The sequence below is a fragment of the Topomyia yanbarensis genome, chromosome 2, assembly GCF_030247195.1.
Source record: "Topomyia yanbarensis strain Yona2022 chromosome 2, ASM3024719v1, whole genome shotgun sequence".
In the NCBI taxonomy this organism is placed as follows: domain Eukaryota; kingdom Metazoa; phylum Arthropoda; class Insecta; order Diptera; family Culicidae; genus Topomyia; species Topomyia yanbarensis.
The window spans coordinates 66,800,932-66,816,418 of record NC_080671.1 but is presented as its reverse complement, the minus strand read 5'-3'; the positions used below and the strand labels follow the sequence as shown (position 1 = coordinate 66,816,418).

General features: G+C 35.6%; 1 protein-coding gene across 1 annotated transcript; it reads left to right on the top strand.

The window, feature by feature from the left end:
* Positions 1-3,371: 3,371 nt before the first annotated feature.
* LOC131682880 (glutamate decarboxylase 2-like) lies at positions 3,372-12,064 on the top strand. Its single transcript, XM_058964673.1, has 8 exons — positions 3,372-3,529; positions 3,585-3,772; positions 3,832-3,957; positions 4,600-4,696; positions 10,842-11,093; positions 11,175-11,429; positions 11,482-11,727; positions 11,803-12,064. The coding sequence occupies exons 1-8, from the start codon at positions 3,416-3,418 to the stop codon at positions 11,983-11,985; spliced, it is 1,461 nt and encodes a 486-aa protein (XP_058820656.1). The 5' UTR covers positions 3,372-3,415; the 3' UTR covers positions 11,986-12,064.
* Positions 12,065-15,487: the final 3,423 nt, after the last annotated feature.

Sequence of the window (15,487 nt, the reverse complement as noted above, 5' to 3'; positions counted from 1 at the left end):
CTCATGTTCCCCTATATGTGAAAGTCGGTTACATCCCTGTACGCCAATTATTGCATAATTAAATTTATTTAAATAATATAATGTACGTATTGTGATTAAACATGAAATTTTAAATTCAAAAATTAAGGCCAACCATTTGATTCATTCATGAAAAATCCGCAAAAAATCCGCAAATTCAGAAAATCCGCAGAAAAATCCGCCACTCTATTTCAAATTGCGGAAAATCCGCAGGGTTGCGGAAAAATCCGCAACTATGGCAACGCTGCCTGTGTCATTTTCTCGGCCAAATACAGTGAGTTTAATTGCATATTGCAAAACACATTTTAGGTTTTTTTTAAAAACTATTTTTAGTATCATTCGAAAACACCTTTACCACTCCCTCCCCACTGAAGTTGTCATTGCAGAAAATATGCGGTGCAATACCAAGGATTAGGGCATCTACGTTCATCGAAATTGGAAAGTTTAAAAAGGATTTTAAGGAATATTCAATTATTTTGTGTTTGAGCCAATTTTTTTCTAAAATTTAAAAAAAAATTGTCTCAAAAAATATCTTTAATCGTATTAAAAAGTATTATTTATTCAAATTTCGCGAAACGAAAAAGTGAAAGAATCGATAATTTATTAGAAAATGAAAGAAATGAATGGTTCATGATATGGTTTCGAGAAGAACGCGTGTAATGTTTTGTGCATGATTTGCTTACAGATGAAAAACGTTTCTGTGCAATGTTATTTATCACTATTAATAATCGCCTGAAGTGTTCACAGAATAAATAAATATTCCACTTTAAAAGAACGTGAAAAAAATCATTTAAGGTTCAAATAACTTTCGGTGAGCGTCTACACGAATTGAACACTTGATAGTATGCGTTGGAAAAATGCGTTCAACTTTGTCACCGGTTTATCCATATAAAGCTTTTTTAAACGCTAAAAGAAGAATATTAGTCGATTTATTAGATTATCATGATTCAAATCATGCAAAATAGTTGGTGGAAAAACAATTGACCGGGTGGAATAGTGCTTTTGAAAAACCGGTACCGGTACGGTTCTCGAAATCTCAACACCTGTAAACAAATGGTGCACACCGTGTGCGGTTTTGATTTCGGTCACACTGTAAACGAAACTAAAATCTCAACCGAGTCTGTTTCGAATACACAAACGAGTCACTCAGCACTGTTTACATGTGGCAGATATTTATGTGCTGCTACAAATTTAAAAAAATCCTTTATCAAAATTCAGTACAGGTTTGGACAATTTGTGCATTCTAATTAATGGAAATACACCAGCCACGAATGCCCATTGTTTTGCTGGCTAAAAGAAACAAAAATGATTACTCGCTATGGAACGACGATAGAGGATTTTTTTTGTTTTTTTTTTTTTTAATTTTGCCCTTATGACAGGTCAAATTGTCAAAAAAGCGCCATTAAACGTATTACGAACTGAACAATTTAGACCGCCATTATGGCACGCAGAAAGCTGGATATACCAGAATCAAAACAATTGTGTTCCTACTATTCACACTTAATTTGAATTACTGGGTACAGTAAAATTTTGCTGGGATTTTGAACAGCAAACCGTTCGGTAATCAATTCAGTAAAACAATTCGGATACCGAACTCTCCGCAATCCGTTCTCTCCAAACGTCAACAAATACTGGTCAGTCAGCAGTTTCCTCTGAAATCGGCGACCTGACAGATGATTAGCTGTACCTGTTTTGTAAGTTTTTGACGAGGTTCGGTAATGTTGGTACAATTTTGCCGAACAAGCAGTCAGTATTTTACTGGATAATGTTTATGCGCCGAAAAAATAGAAGTGCTGATAAATTCAGTGAAAAATATTGCGGGTTTCAGCAAATTATTCGAAAAATTACTGAAAATCGCTAAAAAGTGAAAACTTTACCGCAATTTTTCAAACAATTTGCTGATAGCTCCGTAAAAATGTCACCTTACTGATCATGTCGTCAAAAGAAATTACTGAACAACTTTTGGCTGGTTTAGTGTGTTGATCCCAGCGACAATCCTAATCTAGAGTTCTGTATCTACTATACAGCGTCCTGAACCGTCTTCATAGTTTTTTTTTAACTTCCACTTACTAAGTGGCAAATGCTTTCCGATTAGGGGGAATGGCGGACAGTTGAGTGAATTAATAGGCTCGTGAAAGAAATCCACTTTATTATCACGGTACCACTGTAGCAGCTCCCGGCTGTAGTGGCAGCTTGCCAAATCTATCCAGAAGGTCATTGGAGCCTTGGGAGCATAAATTAAAGGTAGTAGACATTTCTCCAGATACTCTTGCCAAAGACGGATTGGGGGCCCAGACCCCCTCCGATTTTTTTTTTACTTGTTGAGAAATTTTAAATTAGTTTACAATAAGTATCAAACTCAAAATCATTCCAAACAAAATTTTACAAACAAAACTTATATTCATTAAATAAGATTATTACGTATTACGAATTGTATAACGTTCATTTTACAATCCAAATTTCCAAAGATTTCTAGATCCGCCCCTGACTTTTGCCATTATATAAAGTTCAACGGATGAAAACATTCGTTTTGACTCCACAGCTGAAAATTCCTTGCCAGATCGTCGGTTTCTGGTCAAATTTATCGACAAAAACAACATTGAATTTATTAGGGATCTCGTGCGTCTTTGGCAAGAGTATCTGGAGAAATTGGCGTTGATATGTTCAGGATAAATTATCTGTTCTCGTTTTCCATCTAGCGCAACTTTTTACTGGTCGAATCAAAACGAAACTTTCACCACTCACGTGTATTTTCCAAACCAATCCAGATCCGACCACTAGAGGTGCTGCAGTAGAATTAATAAAATGTCCAAGTTCTGAGTGCAACGGGCTTTAACATTTGCAGTTTAACAATAGGGTGTTATCTTCCTTCGGCACTGATACTACATCATTTCAATTTGTCCCTAATAACAATTTTTGTAACCCTACAGGTATGACGAATATAAATTACTGAGTCGCAATGTTTCTGTTTAGTAAATGTCATTTTAATATTCCCTATCTAAAGTGGCTCTTACCCAAGTTCTCACCATAACTACTGTATGAATTGATAGCGGTTGGGACTGGAAACTGACTCAATTTTGGAGTCAAGCGAAAGCAGTATCACACAGCATGCCTCTTTACGCATACATAGCTATTGGAAATGGGGTTGTTATGTTTTCGAATTTTATTTTGATTATCATTTGTGCTAAGAATGATATTTCGCTTGTCTGTGATCGGTAGGAGACGGCGAATATTCAAAAAGTTTTCATGAATCTAATCTTAATTTTACATAACGTTAAATACCACTAATCGTTGCATAAAGAGAGCGAAAATTTGATAGCGAGTAGCAGTCTCACTTGTCATTTCGACTTGTAGCTACGTTATTTGAACACCTGCAATACTTTTTCACCTATAAACAATGGAAGAATGTGATTTGTTATCAAAAGTTTACGACATACTACAATCAGAGCATGTTTTTAGCCCAAGTGAAGAAGAAAAGGTGGTTACATTTAAACATCCACATGAACTAAAGGTGGTGTGACCAATAAGAAATAACAAAAACAATTCTGTCAAAGTTTTATTTCTAGGACATGCTGGAATTAGATTTGGTGAATTCTTCTGTATCGAATCCAGCCGAACTGGAACAAATCTTACGAAAAGTAATTCAATATTCAATCAAAACATGCCACCCGAATTACTACAATGAAATGTACGCTGGGCCGGATTTGTATGGGCTAGCCGCATCTTGGATAACGGATGCACTAAATTCTTGCCAGTTTGTGTTACTTGATTTTCATCACAATAATTTTACACATTCGCGGTATAACATTGTAGATTTACATTTGAAGCAGCGCCGGCATTTTCGCTAGTAGAATCGGTTGTTCTGGACTACTTTCTGAAGTTGTGTGGGCTTGAATGTGGTGAAGGAGTTTTCACACCGGGTGGATCGATAGGAAATATGTAAGTTTTCATGTAAACCGGAGCTCTATTATGATAAAAAATAAAAAAGATTATTAATTGCCATTTTTCAGTTCGTAAAATGAAACTATTTACAATGCACGAAATGTTCGAAGGAATTTCTTAAATTGATATAAAGGAAACTGTTCTAAAGAACATTTTTCTATAGTAATAACTATTTTTCTATGTAATGCAAAAAAGAAATAACAGGGCATAATTGACTTTTCTGAAATGTGCGAATATCAATTTCAGCCATTTTAACAACAAGAAATCATATTTTACGTGTAGTGTACGAAAACTTAGATGCTTTAAATTACAAATTATGAGAAACTGACAAATGGTGATTCCATTCCATTCCATATTTGCAAAACAATATCAATATTTTATAACGTACGTATTTATAAACTGATATATAACAACACGTATCAATAAAATTTTATCGATGGTAACCGGTAGTAAATTATAACTTTGAAGTGTTTATTTTAAATTCGATAGTTAAACATGATTTTATACAAGCCCCATCTTAAGGTTGCTGCTAAAATATCTACTGCAAAACTATTAAACGGAGAATATAGAAGCATTATTCAAAGCAACAGCAATACTGAACCGTTTGTACAAAGCGTTCACCGCATTACTTACTTTCAGGTACGCGATGGCATTGGCCCGTCATAGAATTTTACCAGAAAACAAATCACAAGGAATGTATGGACAAAAAACGTTAAAGATTTTCACCTCACATGACGTAAGTTTGCTATATGAAATTTGGTTCTGTGAATGCAAGGGTAAGTATTAAGATTTCTGACAGCTCATTTCCAACCGCAGATGCGAAGTCAAACCAAAGGAGTTTGGTTTGTTTGCCTCACGAAATACCTAATCTCAACCGGTTTTTGCCGTGCATTTTTTTTGTTTTCCTCACGAAATAATTCGGCACCGCTTCTTTTTTAACGGGAGTAGAAACGTCAATAGTTATTTCAATGTATTTTCAAGTGTTGACATTTAAATTTATTTTGAAATAGCTACATCAACTTCGACAGCGTCATTCAAATAAACATACTTATTTATACTAAGTGGGGCATTGATGGGTTGAATCTGCAATCAGAATCTAGATATCCCCAATTCTAGATGATGGGTTTCGTCAGCACTACCGAACTGGTGTGGCATGTCGAACAAGTGTCAAATCTTTACGTCTCGCAAGGTGCATATAAAATAAGTTTCCCAATTCGAAGGAATTAACATTTAAAAGCATGTAAAAGTATATACCGTTTGCCTTTCAATGTTCATCGTTTTTAGTCCAGTTTTACAGTAAAAGATACATTATAATCTATTTACATTAATAATTCAATTTTTGTTCTTTTGACTTAAGTGCCAATTCCTTATTTAACTGGTGGTATCCAACGGGGTAAAACGATCGGAAATGGTGAGTGAAGCTAAGCAATCATGTGAAAAAAAATTCTCCCCAGAGGCGAGATTCGAACTCGCAACCTTTGAGACTCCGGCCCATTGCACTAACCCTTATGCTATTCCTGGGTATGGTGACATCCCAGAAAGAACATATGATTATCCCACTGGCGACGGTGATCGTACCCTGCCTGCAAAGCGAGAATCACACACAACGGCAGCTGATCACCCCAACACATTTGATCTATTTAATTTCCCCGCTAGATAACAAGGCCCGGGTTTTTATTATCGTCTGATGTCTAATTTTAGTTCATTACCCATCGTACTTCGGTGGGTGACAGAGCTAATGAAGACTGTCGATTTCTGGTCCCTTGCCCAGTGAACAGAGGTATGACGGGAGCGAACCCGCCCGTTCGAATTAAACTAATAATTCAATTTTTGGTCTTTTGACTTAAGTGCCAATACCTTATTTAGGACTGGTGGTATCCAACGGGGAAAAACGATCGGAAATGGTGAGTGAAGCTAAGCAATCATGTGAAAAAATTCCCCCCAGAGGCGAGATTCGAACTCGAAACCTTTGAGACTCCAGCCCAATGCACTAACTCTTATGCTATCCCTGGGTATGGTGACATCCCAGAAAGAACATATGATTATCACGACTCGCATCTATCTTGCTATTTCTCTATCCATTTCTCAATTGTGGTATAAGATCTTCTACTATGTACAAGCTAATTTCATGTGTGCGATGTAATTGTGTAGGTTTCAGAAGACGAAACTAATTTTATCTGCTGTTTCTAGGTAAATAGTTTTTGCATTTTAGTGGAAAGAAGTTTTTAGTATAAATATTCGTATAAGCATTTCTGCGCAAATTTTCAAAATGTTTGTATTATGAGAAAATTATAATTAATATTCAAACTCTGTTCACTCCTGTAGATAAAGAGATCCCTTCGAAACGTTGCACTAAATATCTAAAACTATATCAGCTCCAATTTAATTCTGTTCTATACTGGGTGTTTATATACACTCTAATTAAGGAAATTATTGAGTAATTCTGAAAAATATTCTTCTTAACTGGGTAATATGGAAGCTTGAAGATGAAAATGTTGAGAACAAAGAGCCTACGTGTGTTTTTTAAACTTTGAATATTCATATTGAATTTAAAATTAAACATATATTTCATTTGAAAACTAACATACCTGTTTTGTGATAATCGTATTGAAAATGCATAAAGCCTCCTAAAAATCCCCTGAACTCTCAATGAGCGATCCAAGTGAAATGATTCTTCTAACATACAGCGAAGGTTTCAGTTGCCCATATTTGCTCTATGCTCAGAACGCTTCAATTGAAGTTTCAATGGCAGTCACAATTAGTAGTCTTTTTGATTAGATTGGTTTGTGCAGGACTTATTAATCCTTATCTCCCGAAAAAACTCCGGCAAAGCATTTCGCAAGCTATAGGGATCACTGGAAAGCTATAGGGATCACTGGATAGCACGGCCTTTGTGCTATCGCCTATAATCGCCAACATAGTCTAGGCACTGCAGGCTCACTTCTATTTACTTCAATGCAAAATAATGATTTGAAATATTTACCTGTCCCATTCACAAATAGCATTCTCTCTCAATCACTCTCTGTTAAAGCGGCTTGAAAGCACATGTGACCTTATCTCAGTTAACTATTACCAATTACGTGTTAAAATACTGGACCTGGAAATTATACTCTATGCAAAAATGCAAACATACGTGCCTTTTAATACTGTCATATTTACAAATTCCTTTATAGGTATCATTTACTGCTATCAATCCAAACAGACGTTTTACGCAAGAATTTGAGATAAAATATTTTTAGTTACCCTTTATATTCAGCATTCCTATAGTGCGTTGGCCATTTTAAGCAAATTAAATATTTTTTTAGAAATCTGTGACCAAAAAAAACATCTTGATTTCTAACACAAATGAAACGTTTCATTTTTTATAACTAATTAAATCCCATAAATAAAATAAAAATAAAACATAATCTTAAACGAAGCCGCCAAGAAAACAAGAACGAGAACGAAAAGGTGAAAAAGGAACCGAATTGAAACACTAGAAAATGCATTATATATTAATTGGCCATTCTTTAAACAATGGGATTTTACCAAACATTTCAGAACTTTCTGAAACAATGGTTCTCAAATTTTTATAATTTGTTTTGTTCATTTACTTGATTTAAATCATTTTGTTTTTAAATATCATTCTATGTACTCATTTTTTCAGTTTATGCATTCCATGAAATTTATTTGTTTTGTTTATTTAAACCATTTTGAACATATGACTTACTTTAAATATGTGATATATCATTTTAATAATTTATTTCATTCTTTTTATTAATTCTGGTTATTTGAGCTCATTTTATCTGTCTTATTCGTTTCATTCCTTGGATTTATTCCGATCAGTTTATTCATTTCGTGCATTTTATTAACATTACTCATTTAACTTGCTTTATTTTATACTAGTTTTCAATTTTATTCATTTTTTCTTTTATATAATACATTTTATTAAGGCTTTTTTTATTTTAATAAGCCTAATATTTTGCAGTTATTCATTTTATTCATTTCATCCAATTTATTAATTTGACACCAAATAATTTATCCAGTAATTGCTTTAATATCGCTTAATTTTCAGTTTAATCATTGAATCCATTTGATTCTGTTTGTTTTTTCTTCTTTCTATTTATTTTACTTATTCTTTTCTTTATTTTATATTTCATTCGTTTTATTCAATACATTTCATTCATTTTATTTATTTCATTCATTTAATTAATTCATTCATGCTATTCAATTTACTTATTCTATTCATTTTATTAAAGTTTTCAATTTGATCAATTTTTTCCAGCTCATACATTGCATTCAGTTTTTCGTTTTATTAATTTTATTGATTCTGTTCAGTCATTCCTCTCATTCATTTAGTCCAATTTGTTAATTTGAATCGAATTAACTTATTCCATTCATTTTATAACTTTTTTTTTCATTTTGTCCAATCACTCAATGAGCTGAACTAATTTGTCTTATTTATTCTACTGATTTGATTTATATTAATCACTCTACTCTCTTCATTTTATGAATTTGATAACTTTTTATCAAGTTTTTGCTTTAATAATTTTTGAATTTCATTTGTTTTATTAACTTTCTATAATTTGTTCAGTTTATTGCAGGAAGAACTCGAAACTGTGTTCTTCCTAGCTCTAGTTGGGAGCCTACATCACATGAGCTCCGCAAACTAATAAATTATCCAAAAGTGGTATGTGTAAGAAATGTCTCATCTTACTGTTAGGTGGATAAGTTGGTAATTTACACAAAAAAACTATATGCAATTAAACATCAATTTCATGTTTGTTTTCATGTTAAAAAGTAAAACAAATGATTTTTCATTGTATTTTTTAGCAAACTCAGACATCTTCTATTCTCCAACTTCCTCGAGGACGTCGAACAGCTTCCGCGCATGTGATCTCCCCACTGTAGGCTGTCAATTATCGCGATTCTGCACCTTTTGGACTTTGTATGTATGTAGTTCTTCATGTTTTTTGTGCATCTTGCACAAAAGTTTTGCTTAAATGCAGTGTTTTCGCCACATCTCTTACTGAACTATTGGGATTGCTCTTGAAATCTTCGACTACGCACTTGTGATCCTTTACACTATACGTAGATCCATTTTGGCCACTTTTCTCTTCTTATCGACTGTCAGATCTTCTTTGTATCTTTTCAAAACACGATTTATTGTAGATTGAACCATTTCTAGATTCATGCTATTAGCACGGTGAGAGATATCCAAATTTTCTAGGTACGTACAAAATTTGTTTACGCCGCCAATATTCTTTCGACTCCGACATTTTTGCAATGTTGTACAATTGCTACTGAAACTTACACAATGTACAGTGATCTAATTTGACCCAAAATTTCAGTTCAGGAAAAAAGTTACAACAATTTGAAAGTGATGCAATTTGATTCCGTACACCATTTAGCATAGAACGCAATGCATTGGTTTGCTAAGCCGAAACAAGTTTCGATTTCACTGGTTCTCATCAGTTTAAACAGAACATATTTTCTTGCGGGACATCACTCTTGACTAGCTGTTTGCTCAGGAACACAAATCGTGTCTGGGATTAAGTTCTGATAAAACAAAATCTAAACGCAAATTCCATAACAAATTTGGATTACTACATGTCATTGGGTTAAATATAACGCGCTGATGTGTGAATACGAAGACTAGTTCTTTGCACAGTAAAACATTGTTGAAACATTTGGGCTTAAGATAAATCAATGGTTCTCTCTCTGTGTTACTTCAGCATGACTGAATGATTTTATTTTTGTCAGGGGAAACTTTTGCGACCACTATTCAGGTTATCTTTTATGGCTGCTCCTGTTTGCTCTACGTGTTATAAATTGCCCGAATCTATTGTAGTTAGAAGTGAGTTGCTTGTTTGCCCACATGTGTCGTCCCAACCGGGCATTGTGGGATGCCTTCCTAAGTATCGATTCCTTCGGAATGGGAATCGGGAAAACTTGGGGTCTCAAACCGAAGATAGCTCATTGGTTCTACACGACCATCGCTAGACCACGATCAACTTATTCTTCCATTGTATGGAGATTAAAAGTTAAACAAAAGACCCTCTAAACAAAACTAAAGTTTGGAGGCTAGCGTGTCTCTCTATCACAGGCGCCAAGAAATAAACACCCACTACAGCTATGGAAACCATGCTTCATCTATCTTCATTGAAAAAACATATTGTGTGGGAGGCTAGACTTGGCTCTCTGAGAGCTCAAAAGAGTAAACCACTATTTGGTGGAGATTTTTAATGGTCACCAGAGCATAATAAAGGATCTCAAACTAAACCCTGTTTTTGCCATAGTTCTATGGAGGCTAAACCAAACGTCGGCATCCCATATGAGGTCCACATACTGGATCGTCAGATGTGGAATGTAGGTGGTCCTAGACTCCCTCTAGGTACAATATCATTCCATGCGGTTGGTTCTAAAATGGGTGAGCTAACTGGCTCGGCAGTCTATGGATCAATAAGTAAAGAAGCGATATCAATGGGAAAGTGGTCTACAGTTTTCCAGGCAGAGGCAAACGTAATATACACCTGCTCGGAGGTCTGCAAGAAATGAATACAGCTACATGCAAAAATCGCAATCTTTTGAAGCAGTCAAGCAGCACTGTTGGAAATTAGGTCATCGAAATGTGAGACCAAACTTATTTGGGAGTTCATCCTCACAACAACTGGCAACTCGGAATAAAGTAATCATATTCTGGGTATCTGGCCGTCAAGGAGACAAAGTGGTTGACTTTTTTTTAGTTTACTTTTTAATACAGTTTAATTCAGCATGGATTTAATTATGCGTGAATAACGACAATATGATGTGCAAGAAGCTCAAATTCGAAAATTGAACAAATTTTTCGCGCTTGCGGTACTAATTTATTTTTACAAAATCACATCTATCCCGCCTACAAGTCGCACTACAGCTTAGCGAAAAGCGCCAATTGGTTGGGCCTGGGTGAGGAAAATGTGCTGAAAATCAAGACTGATGACATGTGCCGCATCGACATCGATCTGCTGGAAGAAGCTATTGCCGACGCAATTGAACGCGGATCGAAACCTCTGATAGTGTCGGTCACGGCAGGAACAACGGTGTTTGGAGCCTTCGATAATTTGGAGATGGTCGCTGATGTGTGCCAGCGGTACCAAATTTGGATGCACGTTGATGTACGGTGACACTTGACCTCCTGAAACGGTCATTAATATTGCTCACCCTGACTGATTGTCTTTATTTCTGTGTCCTTCTAGGCGGCATGGGGAGGAGCAGCAGCTTTTTCGGCGCGTCACAAAGGGTTGCTAGCTGGCATGGAACGTGCTGATTCGGTGACTTTATGTCCTCAGAAAATGCTAGGAGTTCCACTTCAGTGTGCCATGTTTCTAACGAGGTACAAAGGCCTACTCAGTAGCTGTAATGCAACATGTGCGGAATATCTATTCCCAGCTGATAAATACTACGACGCATCTTATGACACTGGCGACATGAGCATTCAGTGTGGCAGAAAGGTGATAGTATTCGATTGTATTGTAACTCAATAACTCAATGTTTTATTTCTAGATCGACTCTTTCAAACTTTGGTTCATGCTGAAAGCACGTGGCCCGGCATGGTTTGAGTCTGCTGTGGATAATGCACTCGCGTGTGCACAATATTTTCAGACGAAAATAGCAACGTGTGCCTTTTTCAAGCTCGTCCAGACGACACCGTATCAGTTTACAAACATATGTTTCTGGTTCATCCCCAAACGGCTTCAGCTGATTTCTCCTGGCGAGGAAAATGATGAATGGCTGGCAGAGTTGTATAAGGTGCAATTTTTTTTATTTCTTCCGTCTTGTTTGAACTGCCGGCGAAACATATTATAACAGATGGGTTTGTCCTAGGTCACGCTTGTGTTGAAGCAGAGGATGGTGCAGAGAGGCAGTTTGATGATCAGTTACTCTTCTCATCCGGGCAAAAAATTGGGCTATTTTTTCCGATTGGTTTTGAAATGTGTGCCAGCGCCTACGACTGCTAGGATGGATTTTATCATCGACGAAATGATTAATATCGGTAGTGGGTTGTGAAATGTATTTGGTTCGTCCATCCATACAAAGTGGAAATAATAGAGTCTGTCGGATTCTTTATCTATCATGTGTGCATTAGAAGGTCTATAAATAAATTCAAACTAGAAAAAATCTCAACGAATACTCAGCGTCATTTTATCGAATTATTTCCATTATTCAATATAATATGTTATAATAAGTTTGGGCTAAAACGGTAGAATTACTAGTTACTTTAAGTTCAATATTGCTCGTCTACACGTTTGTAATTGGGAACATTTCGTGCTGCCAAAAGAATCCCTGTTTTAATGAAATTTATTCAGTATGAGCATGATGACCGTACAATTCGTAGTTGCTACCAGAACCAGAACAAGGGAAATTATACAGAGAATTAACAAATGGAGCCAGGGAGTTGCTATGTATATCCATTCCCAATGTTCACGTCTCGAGAGCTCTATACTTTGAGATACCGATAACGGCGCCAGCCCCGTCTTTACTTTCATCGGAGAAGGAAAGGAATGCTGGTGTGAGAAACGTCGTTATGGAGATCGTGTATACCTCTGCATCTCAACATTTGCCACTTTTTGCCTTTCTCACATAGAAAGATTATGCAATCACTCGGAATTTCGGCTTTTTGCTAGTGGGATACGTCACGTTCTAGCTCACTTAATTTTACTCTATCACAGCAGTTGTTAGGGTAAAAAGGTATAATACGCCCCACCGGGGCAAAATGCCCCTCTTCGATTCCCAGCATTCCTGAATTATCTAAAAAGTAAAAATTACTGATAACAATATCGTTTCATAAAATCAACGTACTAAGTTAATTTGGTATTTTTAATATATTGTAAAATAACGATATACACAAAAGTTTCAAAAGAGATATTTTGATGTAAGTTCCCACTTTTTCCAATAGCATCAACCAATTAGAAACAGTCGAATTTGATAGAACTATTTCGAGTAGCTCACTAGAATATTACAGTTACTATCTTAGTTTTTAGCTTGGCATAAAACTATGTGTGCGTGTAGAATTATTCATGCATTCCCAACAGCTCATCACCGGCTAAAACGCTCCACCCATTGTTGTGAGGCATACTCATTACTCACCGATTGCTGTGGGGCATAGCATACTCTTGTTGTGGGGCATATTACACTGTAACCGGGGGTAGGTTGCCCTGGGTGAACGAGAAAACTAGAATTTGGGCATCTTTGAAAAATGTTTAATAATACTTGTATCAGGGTGTTTTTAATAAAAAAATGAAACGGGTACTAATTTGTCTGTTTATTTATTGTCCTGTAGCGTAAGATAAATATCTTTAAAAATTACTACCTCCGGCTTCACAATGCGTACATATCTGATTTATTGAATTAATTTTAAACTTTAAACTAATCTAACTTAATTTACAAATTACGGTTCCAGAAGTTAGTGCAGCCACTCTTGAAAATTGCTTCCGACGAAGAACGTTTCACTGTGGGCGTTAACGAATTCCAATTTACCACACCTCGAACGAACAGTGAATTGGCGTAACACGCTGTGTTGTTTGCTGGAATCACCAGGTTCTCCAGACGCGACCTCGAGTTTGGATGAGCCTTATAACAATAAATTACAATAGTTGGTGCGGAGATCAAGTGTCGAATATTGAAATATATCTATTTTTGATTAAGAGGGCGTATTAGAGCTGTTTACCCTACCATCTACGCACGTTCTAGCTTACTCTCCTGCTCCCATATGTTGCAATTTGCTACACGCCCTCTCCATTAAAACATAATTTATTGAGGGCGGTCATGTAACAGTAACAAAATTCTCAAACCAAGTACAACACCATTCTATGCTTTTAAACTACTGTACTATTTTAAATAATCAGTTATCTCACTAGCTCATTGGCATTATTTAGCTGATTCATCTAGCGAAAATAGGCTGTCCTGTCCAATAATACATTCAAAACGAGAAGCTCTATATTGAGGACTGTAATGACAAAGCCCACGCTCACCAAAGGAAATATTCAGTTCTTCCACGAAATATGAAATTTTATTTTCCAATCAAATTTCCAAAAATGTACCTACAAACAAGTTGGGTAAACAATCTGTAGGTTAAGTATTTCTTAATCGAGTAATGGCCAAACAAATGAAATCATTTAATAAATTATAGTGTCATTAAACCGGTTCCAGTTTGAAACTAAAACAATGCTTTAAGTGCATATTTTGCAGCGTTATATTTTATATATATATAGATATTTCAAGGTGAAACTAGAATTGAAACAATTACATTCACAGTATAGCGGTTTGTTTTATAAATTAAAAAAGTTTTGTTTTGAGCTTTGAATTGGTATTGAATTCAAAACGCGTATAGAACTGTGTTTTAAATGCATAGTGCAGGACAGATACGCAGACTGGATAAACTGGGGAAACATAATTTTATGTCGGGTAACGCTTAAGACATGGCATGAATTAAAAACATGAACATTAAACTAAAACGAACACCTGCTCAAACTGCTACTGGAAGAGTAAGTTCTAGTTTTAAAATTTCATTTTTATTTTATAGAACTGTAAAAATTATGAATCTAGAACTGAACCACTTCCGAATGTGTCCTTAGATCAGGCCCGTATCCGAGATTTTGTTTCGGGAGGAGCTTAAAAATTATTGCAAAAATATATTAAATCTGATGACTTGAGACAGTCATTGAAAACTGAATGTAATTGAAAAAATATCTCGAAAACTCAACGTAGGTTTAGGTATTTTATACATAGAATGTGTATGTAAAGTCTGAAATAAATCGGTTAAATAGTTTTTGAATGGCAGTTAACATCGCAAATTGTGTTTTTTCCAGAGACGTTCTACAAAAAGCTTCGTCACCGAGTCGCTTGTTGATATTTTTGCATAAAAAATTACAGAATGTTATTGAAACGATACATTACAATGTACCAATGTTTTGATCAATTCGCTTCACCGAAATTTCTAAACAATGCGCAAAAATTTTTTGACGTAGGACTACGTCTTTCTGTTCGATACAAGGGTGCACGTTGCAAATTCTACAAAAATGGTATGTAACGAAAAGTGGTCCAATTTTAAACGCATATAATTCAGCCATCTCAAGATAAATTTTCAATTTTTTTTCCGCATATCGCCTCGAAATACTTCTAAGAATAGATTCCTATAGATAAACCCAAAGATTTTTGATATCATTTCATTAAACATTTAAATAATGAACAACCTAGTCAAAATAACGCGCATTTACACACAGAAGATAGCGCTTCCCTAGTCCAGCACGACAGATTTGTGTACCTAGCGCGCTACGCTTCTATGAATGACGTCATCATCGACTATTTAAACGGACGGATTTCGCCAGTGCAGCTCAGTGCCTGTTGAGCGGCAGACGAAGCCGGTCACTGCGTTGTGTGTTTAAACAGCCAGTGTAGCTGAGTTAGAAGTCCGTTACACTGTCTGTGGAGTACGCTACCCAGTGAATGCGACTATGCTATCTTTTGTGTTGTGCTCGTTTCCAGCACACTTTTATGTATAAGTAATCGG